The sequence below is a fragment of the Camellia sinensis genome, chromosome 5, assembly GCF_055761805.1.
Source record: "Camellia sinensis isolate YWXY chromosome 5, ASM5576180v1, whole genome shotgun sequence".
NCBI classification, from domain to species: domain Eukaryota; kingdom Viridiplantae; phylum Streptophyta; class Magnoliopsida; order Ericales; family Theaceae; genus Camellia; species Camellia sinensis.
In genome coordinates, this window is record NC_138965.1 from 11,272,152 (window position 1) to 11,294,675 (window position 22,524).

The 22,524-nt window shown below is 32.4% G+C and overlaps 2 protein-coding genes, 1 long non-coding RNA gene and 1 other non-coding gene across 6 annotated transcripts; 1 reads left to right on the top strand and 3 right to left on the bottom strand.

Annotated features, from left to right (window-relative positions):
- Positions 1 to 1,226: 1,226 nt before the first annotated feature.
- LOC114270823 (WD-40 repeat-containing protein MSI3) lies at positions 1,227 to 6,969 on the top strand. The gene is made up of 6 exons (XM_028212427.2): positions 1,227 to 2,094; positions 3,430 to 3,753; positions 3,905 to 4,048; positions 5,173 to 5,297; positions 5,528 to 5,623; positions 6,640 to 6,969. The coding sequence occupies exons 1-6, from the start codon at positions 1,783 to 1,785 to the stop codon at positions 6,863 to 6,865; spliced, it is 1,227 nt and encodes a 408-aa protein (XP_028068228.1). The 5' UTR covers positions 1,227 to 1,782; the 3' UTR covers positions 6,866 to 6,969.
- A 1,243-nt stretch (positions 6,970 to 8,212) lies between these two features.
- On the bottom strand, positions 8,213 to 12,813 carry LOC114270824 (basic leucine zipper 23). 2 transcript variants are annotated; one of them, XM_028212428.2, is made up of 3 exons: positions 12,499 to 12,813; positions 11,268 to 12,217; positions 8,213 to 8,505 (listed from the first exon to the last, which is right to left on the bottom strand). In XM_028212428.2, exons 2-3 carry the CDS (start codon positions 12,055 to 12,057, stop codon positions 8,483 to 8,485), a joined length of 813 nt encoding a protein of 270 aa, XP_028068229.1. In that variant the 5' UTR covers positions 12,058 to 12,217; positions 12,499 to 12,813; the 3' UTR covers positions 8,213 to 8,482. The 2 variants fall into 2 exon arrangements, with proteins under 2 accessions (XP_028068229.1, XP_082724380.1); XM_082868254.1 differs by lacking the exon at positions 8,213 to 8,505 and adding an exon at positions 8,531 to 9,182 and having other exon boundaries at positions 12,499 to 12,789.
- Positions 12,814 to 15,985: 3,172 nt separating this feature from the next.
- Positions 15,986 to 19,917, bottom strand: LOC145790429 (uncharacterized). The gene is made up of 3 exons (XR_014329113.1): positions 17,734 to 19,917; positions 17,270 to 17,353; positions 15,986 to 17,050 (listed from the first exon to the last, which is right to left on the bottom strand). It is a non-coding gene; the product is annotated as an uncharacterized LOC145790429 (long non-coding RNA).
- Positions 19,918 to 19,931: 14 nt separating this feature from the next.
- Positions 19,932 to 22,058, bottom strand: LOC114270825 (uncharacterized). 2 transcript variants are annotated; one of them, XR_014329112.1, is made up of 5 exons: positions 21,682 to 22,058; positions 21,335 to 21,555; positions 21,112 to 21,196; positions 20,659 to 20,878; positions 19,932 to 20,537 (listed from the first exon to the last, which is right to left on the bottom strand). It is a non-coding gene; the product is annotated as an uncharacterized LOC114270825 (transcript). The 2 variants fall into 2 exon arrangements; XR_014329111.1 differs by having other exon boundaries at positions 19,932 to 20,878; positions 21,682 to 22,055.
- Between the last annotated feature and the right edge of the window lie 466 nt (positions 22,059 to 22,524).

A 22,524-nucleotide genomic window follows, 5' to 3' on the forward strand; every position in this document is an offset into this window, starting at 1 on the left:
ATTGAAGATAAATACTGATGATAAGCAGTAGACGGTGGGTTAATGGGCTAAACCATATCGCTAGCAGGAATCGAGTTACCATATCAAACTTGGGCTTTCCCTTGTTCAACCTCACACAAACACTTGAGAACTCACTAGTGGATTTCTTTTTAAGGTCCCTTTGATGACAAAGTAGTTATATGAGAAAGAGACGAGAAAAGAATGTAGTGATACGAACAAAGCATACCAGAACTTATTGTCTTGTATGGGAGTGTGGTTCCATTGATCACTTTTCCTTGTCTTTGTTTCCAAGTGTTGTACTATTCTTGGGGCATGCACAACAGTATTTGTGCACAGGTTCACGTTCTCTTTGTTTTGACAGCTAATATAAGTTGCAAGGGTAGTCTCCAGTCATGTAAAGTTTTTCGCAGGTTCGGGTCGTACTTAGGGCTGTGCATAATACCGTCGAAACTGTCAAAATCGCACCGAACAGCACCGCCAAGATAAATTCATTATTATTTGTCAATTGAACCGCTGGTTTTTTATAAGAAAAATGGCAAATTCTAGTAACACTTTTATCAATCCGCCAGTTTCTATTTTTCTTCCAAACCGCACCGACCCGCACCGCTATTAAATCATGTTTTATAAGATTCTAAAAATTCTTTTTTACTTAAGTTTGCTTGTTGTTTTATACCTTAGAATATAGTATTACATTATTACTCGAGAGAAATTTTATGTATTGTAGTTGATTATTGTACCTTCCACATATGCTTGTAATGAACTGATGGCATAGTCGTTGATATTATCATGTTGTTGCTACACTTGCTGTATCAGAAGAAAACTTCGCAAGATACTTAACATCACGGTATCTCTCGTCTTTTTTTTACTCTTTGATTTAAGTTTTGTAATTTGAATTATATTTTTTATAAACAGCCAATCCGCCCGAACCGCCAAGGTAAATCCGTCATTATTTGCCAACCGAACAGCCGGTTTCTTATAAGGAAAATGACAAATTCTAGTGAAACTTTTATCAATCCACCATCTGCCATACGATTTCTATTTTTCTTTCAAACTGCATCAACTCGCACCGCGCACACCCGAGTCGTACCAAGTATAGAGGGCGATAGTGTTGATTTGGTGCGTCTAAGTATTTCATGTCATCAACTAACTTGGGGGGATGGATATTTGCCGCATATTGCGTTGACCTACCTTAATGGCCGACGAGGATGAGCTGGTTGCCCTTTTGAGGTTTAGGCCAACTTTGGGCCTTAGAAACAAGCCAAGATTCCATATTCATCAAATACGATCCACATATTTGAATTTAAATAAGTCTATTGTCCCAAAATTATCCACTCAAATTTTCTAGTTGAGTGGTTATATAATGGAGATTAAATTTGTGTAATATATAATTCATATGTAAAATAAATTTAAATTACAAGATGATAATTTTAAATAATTTTTAGATAATTAAGTCTGAATTTATAATATTACTATTAATATTTAGACACTTTTTTAAATACATAACATTATTAATATTACATATATATATATATAAAAGCTTAAATTGGCAATAGTTTGGACAAAAGCATGGGAATTTTGTCAATTCAAATATTTTGTTTGTACTGTAATTACTGGGGCAAGCCCTCCTCCTGGAAGTCAGATTGGGCTTTTTCCGATTGGACAGGCTCGATGGTCCAACCTAAACCCATCCTCATATACGGTATATAATCACTTTCCCACAGTTTCTTTGGCGGGAAAACGGAGCTGCAGAGAGAGAGAGAAAGAGAAGAGAGAGAGAGAGAGATGGGAGAGGAGGGAGAGGCTGGGATTGAGCAGGTGGAGGAGGAGTTCACGGTATGGAAGAAGAACACTCCACTTCTCTACGATCTGATCGTTTCTCACTCACTCGAATGGCCATCTCTCACCGTCCATTGGCTTCCATCGCCTCCGCTACCCGTCTCCACAGATGGATTATTCGCTGTACACAAGCTGATTCTAGGGACCCATACATCTGATGATTTCCCAAACTTCCTCATGGTCGCCGATGCTCATCTCCCCCTTAATCCGGCCACGGCACCGGCGACTGATCCCGACCACGACTCTGCGATTCCCAAGGTACGTTTTTCGATGATCAATGGTGTGTGTGTGTTTTGGTGTGTGATTTATTTCTCTCCATGTTTATGCGCGCCAAGTGTTTGATTAAATTACCAACTGAATACGTTTTGTTGAACTTGTTTGAGCTGGTAGAAAAAAAAGATTTGATTTTGATTGCGGGTTTTTATTGCCCATAGAAAAGCATCGTTCTGGCAATAAATTGCCTTTTTTTTTTTTGGTGCATTGGCTCTCTTAGTTTTATACCCAAAAAGATAGATTTTACAGTGATGCTCAAAAGATTTTACATCTAGAATAAAGATTAAAACTCACAATACAATGGTTAAGAGAAAACTAGCACGGCCTAATGCAACAAGCTAAGAACAGACGAAACAGAGGAGGTGGGTAAGAACAAACCACCACCCAAAAAGCAAAAGAGCAGTCACACATCCATCAGAAATCATTTCCAAATTCGCACCGAGTGTTTGTTGCTTGTGACTGAGCTGAGTGTGCCTTGGCAGGGTAGCTTAGCAGAGCAAGCTTAGCACCAAACTAGATGTGCATTGTGCCATCAGCCTCTGTCTGGTGTGGAATTTTTTTTACAAAACCCGTATTATTTTGAAACACATATTCTCAGTGCAATTTTTAGACCCTAGTATTTGAAGTCATGTTTTGAAGAGACAACTTCAAAAAAATTTATAGGTTGTTTTTTGGACCCAAGATTGAGAAACAAGTTCTTAACAACTTGTATTTGAGAAATTTGTTTAAAAATGACATGGATTTTCTAAACAACTCATCTCATGACAGTTGGCTTCACTTATTGTTTGGTATTGTACAACAATATATAAAATATAAAAAAAAATAACACAAAAGATATACATTATTGCAGGTTTCTGACATACCTATGCATGTTTGATCTTGTATATATATGCTACGTGTGTTTATGTTTTCTATGAACTTGAGTTACTTGGAACATGGATCGTTTTGGTATGTGAAACCAAAATAGGAATGTGATATGGTATATTCTTAATGTGGTACGATAGGGCTAGACTAATTATCATGTAGCAACACATTTCTATGAGCATTATATGACCCATTTTTTTACATTTTTTCTTGTCAAAACTTCACTCACCCTTGATTTTAGTTCATTATATTTGAAAAGTTTCCTTTTAAAGAACCATTTAAAGAAATATATTGGAAAAAACTTTTGGGATTGCTTCGGATCACTAAATTTACTATTTTGGATAATTTGTTAGGATATTAGCATTTTTTGGTAAAATTGCTATGAATGTGTGTGAAAGAGAGAGGCTGCACAAGTGGCATTGTGAGCTGAAAATATGAGTTTTTTCTTTTTAACAGGTTGAGATAATACAAAAGATATATGTTGACGGAGAAGTGAATAGGGCACGCTGTATGCTTCAGAATCCATCTCTTGTTGCAGCGAAGACTAGTGGATCTGAAGTGTATGTATTTGACTGTAGCAAACACACAATGAATGAGAAGGGGGGATCTTGTGAGCCTGATTTGAGATTGATGGGTCATGATAAAGAAGGGTATGGTTTGTCGTGGAGTCAATTTAAGGAGGGTTACCTTTTGAGTGGTTCAAATGATTGCAAAATATGTTTGTGGGATGTGTCCGCTATGCCTCAAGATAAAGTGCTCAATGCAACACATGTTTATGAGGTATTTGGTTCTTACCCTTTTCATTTTGTGTTTATTATGATTGTTTTCGAGCTAGATTTGTTGATGAAAGAGTTAGTGTTCTGTGCATGTTTGTTTTGTTTTTCAACATGGTATGTTCAATGCTGAATTAGAGTTTACCAATGTGAATTAGGCTCATGGAAGCGTGGTTGAGGATGTAGCATGGCACTTGAAGAATGAAAACTTATTTGGGTCTGCGGGGGATGATTGTTGTCTAATGATTTGGGACATGCGCACGAACAAACCCCAGCATTCTGTCCAAGTTCATGAGAAAGAGGTGAACTAAATCTTTAGAAATATTTTACTTGCATGATTGTGCCACTCTGTTACAGAAGCACATCTTGTCTTCCATCTAGGCATTCTGAATTCTGAAATGCTAACAAGTTGAAGCTTTTTAAGATATGACCATAATTTGTTTTGGCATGACATTCGTTTCATTTGTTTGTTGATTCGGTAACGTATTCATTGAAATCTGAACTTTACCAGTAAATGTTTCCAACTGGATATTTCAGATTCACCAACTTTAAAAGATATTTTGTCATTATGTAAACGTTACTATGAGGATTTGATGAATAGTCATCAGGAGAACAAAGATTAATTGATGCAGACCACAAGATGATTAAGAAGAAGCAAAATAAAATTAATAATAAAGTTTGAAATTGCTTGAAACATGTCCAAATTCACATGATGAGACCAATTAGAATCATGCATAGTCAAGTTATTAGTCTTAATAAGGTCTTACTAGTGTTTATTTTAGGTTAAATATGCTTGTTTTCAGTATTTAATATTTTCTTATAAGTTTTATAGGTCAATTATATATCAGTAATTTGAAAATTTTCTAGATGTGGATACATACACATGGGTCTGCCACATGGCATTGTCACACACACCACATCATTTACAATGAACATGGTGCCACATCTCAGCCTCTTGACGTGACACATGGGCCAACCATACACCTCCATGCTCTCCTCTATGTGGCCAAGCTATGGTGGCTAGGGATAGCACACGTGGTGGTCTAACCCTGAGCCTAGGCACTCCCACATGTGCCTAGGGAACAAACCCCTCCCACACCTGATTCCTTTGGCATTCATCCCAACCACTCTTGCACCAATTGTCGTTTTGGGATCTTCTTTTATAACTGAAGAAAGAAAATAGGAGTTAGTATAGTACATTGATTCTCAGAAGGCCTGATCCTTTATTTATGCAGAAAAATATGTACTAGAAACAAAAAGAAAGAAAATAAAATAAAACTTCTTAGGTTTCCTTTAATTGCTATTTCTGAATCTTGAAATGAAGACTCCTCCTCTTCTTTCCCTTGTGTGATTCATATTTTTGTTCACTCTCTGAGTAGGATAATTCATGGCTTTGTCACTAATAACATTCTTTTCCTGGTCCCAGGTGAACTACCTATCTTTTAATCCATACAACGAGTGGGTTCTGGCTACAGCTTCTTCAGATACTACAGTTGGTTTGTTTGATATGCGGAAGCTGACATCTCCATTGCATGTTTTGAGTAGTCACATGTATGCCCTTTGTCTTTCAGATAGATATTATACTTCAGTACCATGTAAATTCATTATGTTGATAATTCTAACAAGTAACATATATTAAATGTTGTTATATTATAGGTTGTTATTCAGTTGATGAACACTAAAAATTACTGAATTTTGGATAAAGTTGCATTTGTTTGTTTTTCCTTAATGTGTTAACTATTATCTTCTAGATCTTTAATGAAACTATTGCATTTGTACAGGGAGGAAGTATTCCAGGTGGAATGGGATCCTAATCATGAAACTGTTTTGGCATCCTCTGCTGATGACAGAAGATTGATGGTTTGGGACCTTAACAGGTATTTCACGCCTAGAAGTTGATGCTGTGAATTTGTTTAGTATCATGATATGTTACTTTAATTTCATTTCTCTTGTATATTTCATTTATGGCTTTATTCCGTTCTATTATTAAAAGACAAGGAGAAGATAATAAAGAACTTGAGTTCTTTTTCTGCCACCATCAACAAAATGGAGCATTGTGGTCTATTTGGAACACTTAGAAGTTGACTGAAGCACTAGACAACAGCACATGCCACTTAGAAAATGATACTGGAGTAGACCACCATCCAGGCATCTACAAGACTATTGACAGTTGACTATTTTTGTTTCCTAACTTTTCAATGACTATTGTCACACAGTTGAGTTCAGGAAAAATATGAATAGGAACCTCTGAAGCCATATAATGCTTAAATGCATTATTCTGTGCTATTAACATCTAGTGTTGCTCTTCATTAGTTGAGGATGTTTCAGGGATAGACTGGAAATAGACCAACCTTTAGCATATTTACACAAAGTGGCTTTTCTTTTCCTTTTTTTTTTTCCCTTCCCACTTGGACCTGTTCTCACTTGGCTGCTGGAGCTCACCAATCAGTGGACCTTACTAAAACCAACTCAATAAAGCCTGTCCCGGTTACTTGGTGTTGGCTACATGAATCCTGTTTCACCAATCCTCACTTGATCAAGGGCCACCTGGTAGTAGTAATTATAATCTGCAATGAGTAGTAATGAAAACGATCACACTGAATTGTATTCTGTGTTGTTTTATGCCTAAATGTTCCGTTGGAAGTCATGAATATGGATATCAGACTGTAGGAATCATGAATCATGATGTGAAATCAGAAATTTCTTGGATAAGCTTTGTTTTCCATGATGGCTTCACATTTGTCACTGCAACTGATATTTCAAAGTTGTGCAGTTCTAATTGTCAATGAAATTTTGTGAATATCACTGAATTGGTTTTATTTTTCTATTTTTAATTTAGTGAGATACTTGTCTGTATATTGATATCATCTTACTAATATATCACTGCCTTTAGGATTGGGGATGAGCAGTTGGAAGGAGAAGCTGAAGACGGCCCACCGGAGCTTCTTTTTTCTCATGGCGGTCACAAAGCAAAGATATCTGATTTCTCATGGAACAAGAATGAACCATGGGTTATTTCGAGTGTTGCTGAAGACAATTCGCTTCAAATCTGGCAAATGGCCGAAAGTATTTATCACGATGATGATGATGATGAAGGCAAAACATCATCCTCTAGATAAAAGCTTCAAGTGTAAAAGGATATTAGTATGCATCTTTCAGCCTAGGATATTGTTGTACTTGAAACCCTTTAACACTGTCGCTTTTTAAACATATTTTTCTCAAAGTTGGTTTTGCTTGCGTGCTGGTTGACTGGGCCTTTCTCAAAATTGGTGGCCTCTGGACAAAGGAGTAAACTTCAATTTAATCAATTTAATCTACCATCCACTAAGCATTTTTGGTCATGCATATGATGAGCTACAAGAAAACAAGTTTAAAGTACAATTATTTTTCTCTGTTTGATTGTTATGTGAAGGAGAAAAAAAAAAAGAAAAATGATGCAGGCCACTAATTAGTGTTGCACTAGGGATGTGGCTGTGGATTTCACCCACTGCCACATGTTGTGTTTTAGTTTTTGTTTTTTTTTTACTTGCCACATCATTAGTGGTGGTGTTAGTGATAGAAATTTAGTGGTCCGCAGTATTGCTGAAAAAAAAAGTATGGTTACAATTACCCGAAGAGAGAGAGAGAGACTTACAATTATTTAGAGATGCTCAATCACCGTAAAAAACAGGCATCAACTTCAAATTGAGGGGTTGCGCACAAAATGACCAATAAGAGATGTGCATTGTAGAATGATTCTTTTATTGTTAAAATTATAAAAGTAAAACCATTAAGAAACAATCTCTTTCCATTTTGGAATAAAAGTCGATGATTAAAAAGTGAAGAATGTTAAGAAACCTTTATTGTAGAATGACTCTATTATTGTTAAAATTAGGACAAATTACATATATCCCCTTGAAGTTTAGCAAAATTATAAATACCCTCCTGAGACGTATACCCCCTGAAAATACTATTTGCATAACAAATTAGGGGGTAAATTGTTATGAAAATATAAACTTCATTGGGCAATTTATTATGAAAATATAAACCTCAAGAGGGTATCTTTAATTTTTGAAACCTCAAGAGGGTATCTGTAATTTAGTTAAATTTCGAGGGAGGTATATGTAATTTGTCCTTAAAATTATGATAATAAAGGGGGCAAAAGTAAACCCATGAAGCAAATAATCTCTTTCCACTTGGAATAAAAGTCAAATGATTAAATAGTGAAGAATCACTTTCTGAATGATTTGCCAAGGCAACTACTACTAAAACCACTTTGAAGACAATTATCATTTCTTCCTTATCAATCCACATTCTTGCAATCTAATATCATATTGTTTTTCCAATTTCTTATTGACAGTCTTATGGACTGTCATTCTTATTATTATTAACCATTGGCCATCAATAATCCCACATTAGTTGCCTCCATCAATCACAACACTGGCTGCTAAGTCCTACAACCTACTCTGTCCCATTAAGCATTCTACTTCACAAAACATTATTTATATAGAACCGAGATTGAGTTCATAAACTGAACAACGATCAACACAAAAAGCAGTAAAAAGTAGCTAACGTTGAGCCTCACATAATAAATAAGAAATGCAGCTAGCTATAGAACCCGACAGCAGGGTAGAGAAGTAAAAACACTCAAACACACGATGACCTGAGGGGAAGATATCACTGAACTCCAGCAAAACCACTTATAGAGAGAGATTGTGTATCCTCTAGAATAAAGAAATCTCCATCTGATTAGCTCTTCACCTTGCTGCACGAGTCCCTCCTAATAGAAGAAATGCCAAATGATTAGTTATAAGAATGCAAATGAAAGTCAACCCCTCAGACTGCATTCAAGTTCATACATGCTCTTGTTTAACAAAAAGAAAGGGTCGGTTGTCCTCAATGGAAAGAAGTCAACAAAGAATATTTGGTTCATAGTATACAGAAATAATTTGTGGACATCTTACAAATGCAAGGGTCATTTGTAGCTCTTTTTCGGGATTCATCTATTTACCTTGCAGTTGTATATCACACAACTGTCAGAATTTTGCCAAGTGGAAGAAATTTAAGTAACATAATAGAAAATACCAAATGGACCAAACAAGGACCTCAATCCATGCAAGACTGTCTTTGGATCAAAGATTTGAGGAGGACATTGCAGACAGAAAGAAAAAAGGAAAAGAAAAGTGAATAAAATAAAAGCTAAATTTTTGTCACGTATCCCTTTTCCTTTCCTTTTCCTCCACAAATCCCTCTTCAAATCCTAAATCCAACCACAAGCTAAGAGTACATAATCTATAGATGTACAAATCTTTCTTATACATTTTCTTTTGCAATTACAAATTTTAACTTACTGTCTTTGTTTGTTCTTTTCTCATAAACAGACCAAAGCCCAACCTTACAGTCCAAATAAATTGACTGCCAAGTTCCACTGGGCTTGAGGCTCTCACCTCGAACAAGCTGCAACAAACTCAGTGTGATGCTTAGATTGGGTTGAAAAAATAATTTAATTAATTTATAGAAACTGACTCCATATAATCCACAGAATAAAAAAAGTAAAAAATACTTGGAGAAACCAACTGAAAAATGAATAAATACAATGTTGAAAGTTAATATCATACCCACAGAAGAAGTCACCCTTTGACAAATTTAAAATTTAGCTGAAATCTATAACCTAAAAAATTATGAGGCATATGTGGAAAAACTATTACTGTAATTAACCATACATACAATATATGAAAGAATATGTATAACCATATGGGGACTGGGGCTGACAACTACACAGTTGGAACTGAGAGAACAAAAGTCTATTCTGCTTATTGTTTAGGCAATTCTACCCAATTTCTACTCTTATGAGATAAATAAAGTCCACATTTTTCCAATTTTAAGTTGTTCATCAAGATTTATCCACTAACAAGAGAACTATCAGCCAACACTCTATTCAACACCACACAAATTACAAAGGAAAATGAAACAAGATATCAGTCCAATCATAAACACATTTTTAAGAAGAAAGTGATGAAGACAAGATATACATATATGTATATAAAGCTGAATTTCATATAACAAGGCCATAGGAGGTCCATGCAGTTTGGTCACCAATATTGCAAAATGCTACTCAATTGAAGCATATAAGCACAAGTACTCCAAAAATGTTGCTGTATATGTATTGGGTACTTACCAGGTGGGGGTACGCGTACCGGGTACGCCGTATACATACGGGGCATGTCATATACGGTATGGGAAAGTTCGGTACGGCAAGGGTACTCCATGGTTATCGGGTGGGTACTCCACAACAGCTGATTGTTTTTTATTTTTTTATTATTTTTTTCTTCAAAAGTTGGAATTTGATGCAACTCTACAGCCTTATACCTCTTTAATCATCTTCAAAAAATTTAGGTAATTAGGAACCACCCACTCTTTACTTTTATTGAGTAACTTTGCCCTCATCTACTTATTGTTGTATACGTAGTAGACAATTAGAATTATATAAAAAAAAATTAATAATATTGAAAATTATATTGATGTTTCATTGTTACTTTCATAATATTGATGTTTTTAAATTGTTATTTGAGTATTTGAAAATTATATACTTGAATGAAGTGAAAGAATTCACAAATTATTGTCTTAATGGTTTTAGGAATATGAGTTCATCAAGTTCAGGATTTTACTTTAGTATTGTATTGGTATTGTTGAATATTAATTTATTTTTAGTTTTGTATTTTCTCTTTTCATGTAGCCGACCCCATTTGATGGGATTTAAGGCTTGGTTTGGTTTGGTTAGTTATTGTTTTGAACTTCGATTTGTAGGTGGCATGTTTAGCTATAAATTAAATTAAAAAAAAATGATGTACTTTAACCGTACCCGTACCTTACTTTTTTTAGATTTTAGCGTATCATCGTACCCGTATCATACCTGTACCGACACCCGTGCTTCATAGGCAACTATATATATTTTCATAAATAGTCAACCAAAGTAACTATATAACATCATATTTCAAGTATTGTTGCTAACAAATGACATAAAATTGTCATGGAAAACACAGACTAATTGAAAGTTGAAAGTTTGAAACTATAACAGATACAGATAAAAAAGCATTCTTTGTCATGAATAAATACAAGAAGACAGACTGCAGAATTATGAAACTCTAATACTAGCACTTCTTATTGCAAAGTCTCAGATAAAATCATCATCACTCCAAAGTCACAGCTGCCTCTGAAGGATAAGACTCTTCTAAAACTATATTAAATCACTAAGAACCATTTGCATTGCCCCTGAAATAAGCTACAGGCAGCTAAAAAAGTGGCAAAGAAAGCATTTTCAAATAGAAAAAACATGCTTTTAAGATAGTCAACAGGGTATAATTGTGAAAATCAAGTCTGCTTCTAGTTAGGAACCAAAAAAATCTTAATGAATATCAAACATTGAGATAACTAATAAGCACTGATTACAAACAGACACAAGAACAAGGAGCAAATCATATGTATTTATTATCAACCAGACCAACCCACAAATATAAAATAAAAAAGAAACCAAAATTTCACCTTTTCTCTTGTTTGCACCAGAAGAATTGACTGTTGAAGCTCCATTCCCTAGTCCACAGCCAGGTAACTCCTTCAGTCCAGCATTCTCGTTCCCCAAACACTGCAGATTTTCAAATTCACAACCACTGAAGCCTTGACCATTTATCGATGCATCTTCCCCACTTTTGCTTTCCGCCCCTGGTTGAAGGCAGTAAACCTGATCATCACACTGTACATTACATGGACTCATCACGTATGCACCAGGCAAGTTTGGATTAACCGGGTTTTGATACATATCACCATTCTTGGAAGGCTTCTGATAAGGAAAAGATCCAATCTCCCCTTCAATCCTCCCTCGGATGTCCACAAGCAAACACTTGAGCCTTGCAATCTCGGTCTCCAATGCAGCCTGACCTTGCAATCTCTTCACCAATTGTTGATTCACAGCCCTCAATCTCACAACTTCATCCTCCAACGATGCAGTGCGAGCCTTCTTCTTCTCGCGGTACTTGCGAACTGCTTCACGATTACCCGTTGGACATTTCTTTGATTTCTTTTCCGAGGACTCTGCAGTATCATCGGTGGAAACCTTATCTTCAGTTGGGGCAGGCACAATTTTGGTGTGCACATGAAAACAAGTGTGTGTATGAGAGAAATCAGGGCCTGGTGGGTTGCAAGTGTGGGTATGAGTGCATGTATCCTTCAGAAGTTCATCGAAAAAGCTATCCATAGAGCAACTGCTTGGGAGTTCACCCATGTTTGGACTTGAAAACACGTCTTGGTTTGAAAAATCAATCTCCCCATCGTCCATCGTGACGAAACAAAGAAACCAGAATCCAACAGAAGAGTGATAGGTTCAAAATTTTGACCAGTATAACAATTTGCTGTGTTTTCTCGATGTAGACCCTCAATTTCTTGATAGGTCTTAGCTATTTCAAGTTGGGTGTTGCAAATCTCGTTTACCCGAAACCCTAGGGCAAGCAAAGACAACAATACAAGGCAACAATCACGATTTTAAATTCATAACCCAGATCAGAAGTTGTGTTATGAAGGGAATTAAACTACACAACTTGAACGATTGAAGATAAATCAAGTGGGTTACATAAGAAATCAATTTTAACCAAATATAAATTTCACAAACACTGTACATTCAAGCATAAAAGTCACAAATCAGATTGCCTCACAGAGCACCAGGATAGAAAAAGAATGGAACTTTAATTCCAAAAACATCGAAAATTCAGACGTTACTTACCATAGAGACCCTTTAACGAAGTGAGTTCCGCGAAGTTTCAAGTCCAATCGGCTATGATTGAGTTCCTCCCAACAAAGCTCGTCCACAAAATATCATCAATTTGAATTGTGAAACCCTAGAATATGGTGTTACTGAGAGAAGGAAATTGAGTGAGATTGAAATGGAGATAAAAGAAACCCTCAAAAAGGGTTGATGAAAGCAATGGAGAAGAGAAATGGAGGAACCAGAAGAGTCAGAGGTTGAGAGATTCCAAAGGTGGGCTGGTTTGGGACGTGGTTTTTTTTTTTTTTTTTTTTCAGTAAAAAAGTTTTGTTTGGGATAAATCTTTTTATTTTTTTTTTATTTTTATGAGAAAAAAAATAAAATTATTATGGGTTGAATATGATGTGTTTGTCTTATTGAATTAAAAAGTTTATTTTATCATTTTATAACTAAAATAATTAAAAAGTTAAAAAGTCTGGTATGCCAAACAAAAGCAGTATAGTTTCTCAATTTAGGTAATTATTCAGTAATTTCAGAGTATGAACACGTGATATTTTATAATATTATAATTTGTGGAGAATATATGTAAGTGAGGTATTATGTTAGGTGATTAAAACATGCGAGGTATATTGAATAATATTTAATTAGGAAGTACATACACGTAATATTCTAAAAATATTGAATAGTTTTCCCTTAATTTATGTATAGTATAAGGTCTTAATTCAATTTACTCATTCAATCTCAAAATAATTGTTTTTTTAAAAAAAAATCTAACTTTTCTATAATATAATTATTATATTTTAAAAATATGAAAATATTAAAATTATCCTCTTGATGGTATATTTTTTAAAATATAAATTGTCCTAATTGTATTTTTTTTATTATTAATAAATTAAAAAGAAAGATAAAATTATAAATTTATATTATTTTATTTTTTTGAATTTTAAGAATAAATTAATATTTTGAAATAATAAAAAATAAAAAAATAGATTAATATTTTAAGATAATAAAAAATAAAATAAGGGACTGATTGGAAGAGTAAATTATTTGGGGGAAGTGATGTAAAGCAATAGGAAAAAAAAAGTATTGGGTAATTATAGCACACGTTTTGAATGATTAGGGGGGTGAGTTTGGACTATTTGTCCTATCGGATTAATAGTCTATTGCTTGTTTTATTTTTTTTGTTTCGGACTAATAGTCCAAATATGGGACTATCCTATCCCATGGGGAGGTGGGATAGAAACTATAGGATTGGTATCCCATGAGAATATTTTGTGAAATGTCTATTTTACCCTCTATGCTATTACTTAGCAAATAATTAAAAAATGATAAAATAGTCTTTCGAACATTTATAAATTATTTTTTTAGTGTTGTTAATTTAAAATTATATATTAAATAAAAAAATTTAATTATAAATTATAAATTTAATTTAATTAAAAATAATAAATTATAAATTATGGCCTTATAAATTAAATTTTTTTAGTGTTGTTAAAAAATTAAATTTACATATTAAATTAAATTATTTTTTTAGTGTTGTTAATTTAAAATTATATATTAAATAAAAAATATAAATTATAAATTAAATTTATTTAAAAATAATAAATTATAAATTATGGCCTTATAAATTAAATTTTTTTAATGTTGTTGAAAATTTAATTTATATATTAAATAAAATTATTTTTTATTGTCGTTAATTTAAAATTATATATTAAATAAAAAATATAAATTATAAATTATAAATTTAATTTAATTGAAAATAATAAATTAAAATAATTAAAATATTGTGCAAAAAATAAAATAAAACAAATTTTTATTTAATTTAGCTAAAAATAATTAAAATATTAAAGTTATGTTTAATATTACTATTACTTAGTAAATAATTAAAAATGATAAAATAGTCATTTGAGCATTTATCCTTCTCCATAATATTCCAAACAACTATTGGATAACTAAAAATAGTTCAATTCAAACATCTAATCACATAACTAAACAAACATAAAATACAAATTTAATCCAACCAAATAGTCCCAAGACAATGTATCCCAAGACTAATAGTCCGATAGATTACAATCCGCCTTATCCAGTCCGTTCAAACAAACGCACCCGTACGGTACTAGGATAGGTCAACAATGTAACAATGTGGGTCCTTAACAACAAGATTTTTATTTTCTTAACAGAAAAGAAGAAATTAAAAAAAAAATTGTGTTACATTTTTCAATTTTTTTTCATAAATTAAAATATTTAATTGGTGAAAAAAATAATACTTTTTTTTTTGAAAAATTAAAACCAGAAAAAAAAAATGCAAAATTTGACCATTATAATAAAATAAAAGTTAAGATTTTAATGTTATCAATTTAAATTTTAATATTTTGATTTACTTTTAATCTGAACTATTTTTCTGTTTGGTTGATTTTTTTGGGGGGGATAAAATTAGTATCTATTTTGTTATAAACCCTAAGGTAATTTTTTTTTTTTTTGGTAATTTGTCTCTTTTTTTTTTTTTGTGGTACTAAATAAGTAGTTGGGGTCACTCAATATTTTCACAAAAAAAATTTAATCTCTTTAAAGAAAAATTTCACAGAGAAATTACAGTTTTACATATTTCAACTTGTCACAAAGAAATTTCACTAATTTCTCTATAATGAGCTTAAATTTCTCTAATAATATTATTGAGGGACCTTATCTAATAAAAAAAATATATTGGACCTCTCTTACTACCAAAAGTTAGAGAGTGATGTTTCACTAATTTTGTCAAGCCTTATACTCCAGTACTCATAACCAACTATATAGTGTGTTTGTTTATTTGATTGAAATATTATGTATAAATAATAAACATATTAAAATGCCTGTTAATCCTTTTCTTATTTTATTTTTTATTTTTTATTTTTTTCTTTTGAACGCGTTAACCCTTCTGAATTCCTAATGTAAGGTTGGCCCAAATATTTTTCGTATTTTCTTTTAAGCTACTGAAAGGAAGAGACTATATTGAATTAATGTATATTGATGCAATTGATACAAATTAAATATTAAGGATCAAAATGAAATAGATATTATTCTTTAAGAATTATTCATGTAATTTATCAGTAAAGAAATTTTATTTATTATCGTATTTGATTCAATCATGCACCTTACTATTCATTCAATTAATGTCATATGTAAATATAAGATCCATCATACTTAATAAATAGTGAAATTTGTCATGTAACAAGAGGAATCCGAATGGGACATGAGACCCAATTTTAAGTACAATCAAAATACTTAAAATATATATATATATATATATAGTTTATAGTTATGAATTAATTAGATTATGTGTTTTGTTTATACACAAGAGAAATTATGTAAAAAATAAATTATTAGTGATATATATATATATATACTAGTGTATGCCCATGCCTAAAGTCACGGAGGAAATAATATTGGGATTATCTTCTCTTGTTCAATCTTTTATGTGGTACATGAAAAATTATTCACAAAATAATTTCGGAAAAAATTGTTCCTTTCTTATTGCAACATTATTATTCTTACCCAAGTTATCAATCTTTCTTGTTCTAATTGAAGAGGTTGGTCTCATTTGAACTTCGGCTAAAATTAGAAAAGAATAAAATCTCAGTGATTGCAATATTAACAAACCATCTCTAATGTTTTAAAAGAAAAGGCATGGAAAGAAAAATAGTATACTGCTGCTCACCCCCATTGTGCAAAATTGAAGTGTATCAAAGCCCAAAGTTTAGCAGGAAAAATGTATCAATTAGTTAAATAAAATGTATGATTAGCGAACTCATGAATATATTACACTTAAGGCTCATGAATATAGTTACAACACTCATTTCACTTTCCTAAGCTTAAGTCTCAAACTTTGCATATTACACTTCTCTTTTGCTAAAGCTTAATTAATAAACCAATTATAGAGAAAGAGAAAAATAGAAAGGGAAAAAAAAAATGGAAACTAAACCTTAATCAAGAAAATCACCTCTTTGGGCAATCAACTAACCCTCCAATCAAGCATATGTGTCTATGGATTACACCGATCTCAAAACATCAAACACTATTTATAATAATTGCAAAAGCAAAAATCATCAAGCACTAATTGCAGAAGTTCTAAACACATTATTAGATTTTAGGTCTTAAACACATCATCAAGCACTAATGTTTATAAATGACTCCCTCCATCATCAAGCACTAATGATTCAACAAATATATTTAATTTCTAACATTGAGCAGTCTTTTAGAGACATGAAATTCGGCATTTACGTAGATAATTTTTCAAGAAGCAATTTGTTTAACACCATTTCACTTTTTGCCTCCCTCCATCTCTACTCCCCCCCATCCTACACACCCTATCTGTTTTTTAATTTATGTAGCAAATATTTTATGCACTCAGACACATGTAACGTCCACCTAGGAAACTACTATATATCAAAAAAATGTTTAACAGAGACAAATCCATATAGATGGAAAAGAGAGATTTATTGACCAAGAAAAAGGTTCTTTATTTGATAACCTTTCATGGATATCTATGGCACCACAATGCAAGGAGCGTCCGTTTCAAAAATCTTCAAACCACAATCTAAAAAGAAAGATTTCATAAACTCACAACTAAGATCCAATTGAGAGCATTCAAACTATTTAGAAGTAATGCAAACAAAAAACAAAAAAATTGCTAATTTTTTGGTCTTTCCCCAAAACAATAAATAATAATAAAAATAATTAGTAAAGAGAACATCGTCCAAAAAATAGATAAATTTATAAATTTAACCCAATCAAGTAAAGGGAACTTTTTTCTCACCCCAGTCAAAAGTTTAGCAGAGGGGAACTTTTTCCCAAACCAAAAGTTTGATCATTCGATCAATCTCCTTTCACCTTTCATTCCCTGTGAATTAACAAACACATTAAACAAATCAAATAGAGAAACAATTTATGAAGCATTTGGCGAACATATGAAAATGGTTTTTTATCAAACAATTTATCAAGCATTTGGTGAACATTGTAGTAGCAAAAATTATGTAGTGGCTCAATCAATTATTTTGAACTTCAATTATTGCAAAATTATACCCAAATCCTTACAATGGAATGAATAACAATAAATTTAATTAAAATAATAGGAAATAGGTTGTAATTTATGCCAAGTGACATGAAGAAGTTGGTCTTTGAACTATGGAAATCGAGTAAAAGATTAAGTCATCAACTTACAACATGAATGTACAAAAAAAATAAAAAATAGAAGCAAAAAAAAGATGGAATCTTAGTTACCTCTATTCATAGAGCCTTTAGAACTATTCTCCTCACCAAATTCCAATGCCTCCGTCATCTTTACATGAACTGATAATTTCTCTACAACACTCCAACTCAACATAAAATTGTGCATTGATTTTAGGAGAAAAGATCTTTCATACTTAAATCTAAAAAGAAAAATTAAAGTGAAAGCAATTTCAAAAATCAAAACACATTTGAAAATGAAACCCATTTCACATTTCAGAAATCAAACATGTTTAATTTTTCCAATACAAACACAAATACAATTTCAATTTGGAACTTTGTATTTAATATTCTTCATTAAGCTAATAGTATGTTACCTGTAGATCAATGATATGATTTTGATAAGAAAAATTATTGTACAGTAGAGTTGAAAATGCAGATATCAAAATCTAAAACCAAACACAAAATTACTATAAATAATACATGGAATTCAAAAATAACTTCATAATTGAAACAATAAAAAATTGGGGAAAAAATTTAAAATTTGAAATCATATTAACGGAGAATTCTAAGAAAATAAAAAGACATTCGCTAATGAGATTAATTAAAGCTTGAACAATGGCCAATTAAGTCATGAATTTCAAAATCAATTAATTGAAAAAGATTCAAATCCTAACAGTTAACAGAATAAAAATTTAAAGCCATGGTTTTTTTTTTTTTTGGGGGGGAGGGGGGGTAGGTATTTAAAGCCATGGTTGTCTAACTTGACTATACAAAATATGTATTATTTTAGTTAGGACTCATAAGATCTTTGGTTAAGCCTCATGTGATGTTCGGTCATGATTTTTTTTTTTTTTAAATATAAAGTTATACCATTTTCTTCTTTAATTATAAGGTGCATATAGTAGAAACCTTTTGAGAGGTGTGTACATAGTCTTTCCCGCTGCAAAGATTTAAGAAATTATGGGAATGATGCCTATTGTATTAGCTTCTACCGGAAATATATATTAAACTGTAAGAAAGTGATACTATAGACACCTTTCAAAAGTGCGTATGGTTTGTACCTAAAATTTTAACCACAAAGATTCATGACTACAACCAATTTGAATCATAATAAAAAATCCATAACCAAGATCACTTTCAATTCATAGCAAAACACCACAAACCCTCACATAAGGCAACTTGGATTCATAACCAAATATTAAAAAAAGGTATCATAACGAAAACTAATTTAAGTCCAAATAAAAATCTCATAACCAACTTTATTATAAATTTGACTGGCACAAAGCTCATAACTAAGTACCAACATGATTTATAACTAAAACCACAAATTTTCATAATTGAGGGATATGGTACATACTTTTGAAGGGATATGTATCATAAAATTCCTAACCTGTATATGAGAGATTTAGATAGAAAATGGGCAGCATCGTGGCTTCCACCAATCCCTCTATAGTTTGGCTACTGACCATGGAGTGAATGAGTCCAACATAATCTCTTTGGCAATCAGAACAATCTAAGTGATACTTGAGTTAATGTATAATAGAGGTCAAAATAGGGCTCTAACATAAAGCACTTTCAAAAGTGATAATCAAGTTGATGCTCTCTAGCCTCTAGAACTGCAGGCAAGGGAAGTAAATTGTGAAATGAACTATACACATCAATTGTATTTCAGCCTTAATTGATCAATGAAGAATTTATTTCTAATGCAAGCTTAAAACAGAATCTATAAATTAAAAGATAATAGTAGTAGCATCACATACCAGGAAACTAACTAAAACTTTTAAGAAGATAGAAATTTAGAAGAGTTTATTGAGGGACTTATCTGCTGAAAAATGTAGGACATTGATCAAACAGGTGATAGGCTTTAAATGAATGGATACATATCACCAAGATGCTTCCCAATTTTCAAGATCCTCTGGCGAACAATCTCGAAGCTCTTTCAATGTCTTGGAGTTGAGATCATAAGAAATAACTTTGCTAGGAACAACTAAAACCAGAGTAAAATCTTTTTCATTCGCTCCCTAGTAATAACAGAGCACGTAAAATTTACAGAATCTAGTAATGGTTGTGTTTACTACGTTAGGGAATAAAGATAAAATGGGACTAAAATTGACCAGGTACTTCACAATCCAACTGCTGTAAATAGGACTGAAGGATTCTAAATCTCAAAGTAGAATTCTGATAAATCTGAATAAGAAGCAAATGCCCATCACATTTTCCAAACACACACACACACACACACACACACACACACACACACACACAAAAATGGATTAAGCATCCAACTCCAGCAGAACTACATCATTCATTGACCATGCATCCATGTTCTGCATCTATTAAGATTCCTGGCAACCTTTTGAAAGTTGTTATGCATTGCATTGACTCCACAAAGAGTGATCTTTTTCATGGTTATAAATAAATTTTAAAAAAAGTAAGCCCAATTTAGTCTCCGTTGGATAGCGGTCTGGGAGGAGATAGATTGGGTTACCTAGCTTTGGCATTATTTGCACTAAATGGTTGTCCTCGAAACCACAACCTCAAGGTTGAGGAACCCACAACTCACAGCCTCATGCTGATAAATAAAAAGCATAAAAATGTCTGAATTTTAAGCAGCCTAAAAGGGAAAAAAAATGGTGATAGTTTACGGACAAATGAGCTCAAATCATGATAGTTTACGGACAAACTAAAAAACAATGGTGATAGTGAAGGAGATAAAAGTGTAATTAACCCTTTTTCTTTTATGAAGCATACTTTATCAACCAAAGGATACATATGAGAACTAATAGATAAATAAAAATTTAAATGCAAAGCTATTACCTTCTGCAATATCATGGACAATTGCCATTTTTATACACCTGACGTTTGGAAAAAAAAAAAAAAAAAGAAGCAAAAAATGTTAAAATCTTTAGAAAATGCAACAATAACAAATAACCCAGATGGAACACAAAAAAAACTAAAAGCAACAGAAACCCTAACTTGGACTCTGGATATCCTTTGATGACCAATTTTTAGTCACTATAAATGATTCATTTTGTGTGTAGATATAGCAGGAGGAGAATGGGTCACTGTTGTGACACTTTCCTTGCTGCTCCTAAAAATGGCACCGGTTTTTTTGTTTTTTGGCAAACCAAGTCTCCTCTTCCCAAGGGGTTCTCTTCTGGCAATGGAAGACACTCTCCTACTGCAATCACCACACCTACAATGAGGTAAAGGGAGAATATAAACTTCTCACAAAATCAGCCAACTAAACTAAGCAATTTCATTCTCTTTTTCCTTCATAAATCTATACTCTTTTTTTTAATTATAAAAAAAAGTAATTTATTGACAATAATAATAATAATAATAATAATAATAATAATAATAATAATAGACATTGCAATGGACAAATTGAGAGGGAATTGAAAAAAGACACCCAAAACACATTAATACCAATTATCTCCAGTAAATCAATCCAAGGGATCAGCTTCTTGTTGAAAACTTCTTCATTCTTTGATAATCATAGGCTCCATAAAACCTAGTAGAACAATAATTCCCAGGTTATGTTCTCAAACCCTCATGTTTTAGTTCAAACCACTAAACCACCAATCCCTAAAGATTGCAGGGATTAACCCAACACAAACCCCAATATTGCAAAATATTACTCTACACATACCATGCCCTGTTAGAGAGGAGAAACACATGAGCTGCAAATTTATTCCCAACTTTGCATCTCTACACTTCATCTATACATACATATTCGTAGTACCATATATAGAGATGTTAGAGAGAAGTCTGTCAGAGGCAATGAGAGCCATCAACCCCATTCGATACATATGATCGGCTATGGACTCTGGATTCTCAACACCTTCGCATCCATCCCGTTCTCTTCGTCGTCTGATCAAACCTCAAAAAACCCCCAAACCCAAAAAACAAAATCACAAATTTAGGCAATGATATTCGAGTCCAAAACAATCAACACTCAAATGAATCATACATATATACATATCTAAACAAAAATACCTTGAGACGGTGACAAAGAGAGAGAAAATCGATGGCAGAAGAAGCGGGGACCGAGGATGAATCGCCATTAGAGGATGAAGAAGGAGGCGCGGTGGCCATTCGAAAAACCCTAGAAGGGTTGGATGAGAAAGTTCGAGCTCTGAAAAACTTGAATCGAATGAGTTCAGTCGAAGCGAGTGAAGGTACCAAGAAAGATTTACAGAACACTCGACTCCTACTGTTCATTTTTTCAATTTACATTTTGGACCGCTAAATCTCGGTTGATGCTCAAAGAACATTTGTGCGGGAAATAAAGACATCTCAACCATTGAAGTTGAGATGAGATAATTTAAACCATTGGTTCAAAATGTATTTGCAAGACATTTTATATATTTTTAAAAACCTTCTTTCCTTATTTTATATATATATATATATATTGGTTACACGATGTACAATAATAGGTGAGGAGTCACATCACAAAGTGACTAAGTAATTTATAACGAATCTTGCTAATGACAATTTTAAAGACGATAAATAAAAAATAAAATATCAAAATATTGGTAATTTTAATACATTCTTTACATATTTTAAAACACTTTTACATATTTCATTGTACTTTTTTTATAAATAGCTTTTACTCATTTTTTTAACACAAACAAAAAGCTAGAGACTATTTTTAACATTTAATACTCTCAAAATATTGCACTTTTTTTATATAAATAGCTTTTACACATTTTTTTTAACACAAACAACAACATTAGAGATTACTTTTAACATTTAGGTTTCGTTTAGAAACTAAGTATATTAGTTAAAAAGTTATTATAATTTATTATATAACTATTTTTATCTTTTACATATACTTTT

What these genes read in the sequence shown, in the direction of transcription:
- LOC114270823 (XM_028212427.2), top strand. Translation starts at nt 1,783, where the DNA reads ATGGGAGAGGAGGGAGAGGCTGGGATTGAGCAGGTGGAGGAGGAGTTC. An exon ending in ATGCAACACATGTTTATGAG is followed by an intron (nt 3,754 to 3,904) that starts GTATTTGGTTCT and finishes AATGTGAATTAG; the next exon opens with GCTCATGGAAGCGTGGTTGA. An exon ending in ATGGTTTGGGACCTTAACAG is followed by an intron (nt 5,624 to 6,639) that starts GTATTTCACGCC and finishes CACTGCCTTTAG; the next exon opens with GATTGGGGATGAGCAGTTGG.
- LOC114270824 (XM_028212428.2), bottom strand. Translation starts at nt 12,057, where the DNA reads ATGGACGATGGGGAGATTGATTTTTCAAACCAAGACGTGTTTTCAAGT. An exon ending in TGGTGCAAACAAGAGAAAAG is followed by an intron (nt 8,506 to 11,267) that starts GTGAAATTTTGG and finishes TTCTTCTATTAG; the next exon opens with GAGGGACTCGTGCAGCAAGG.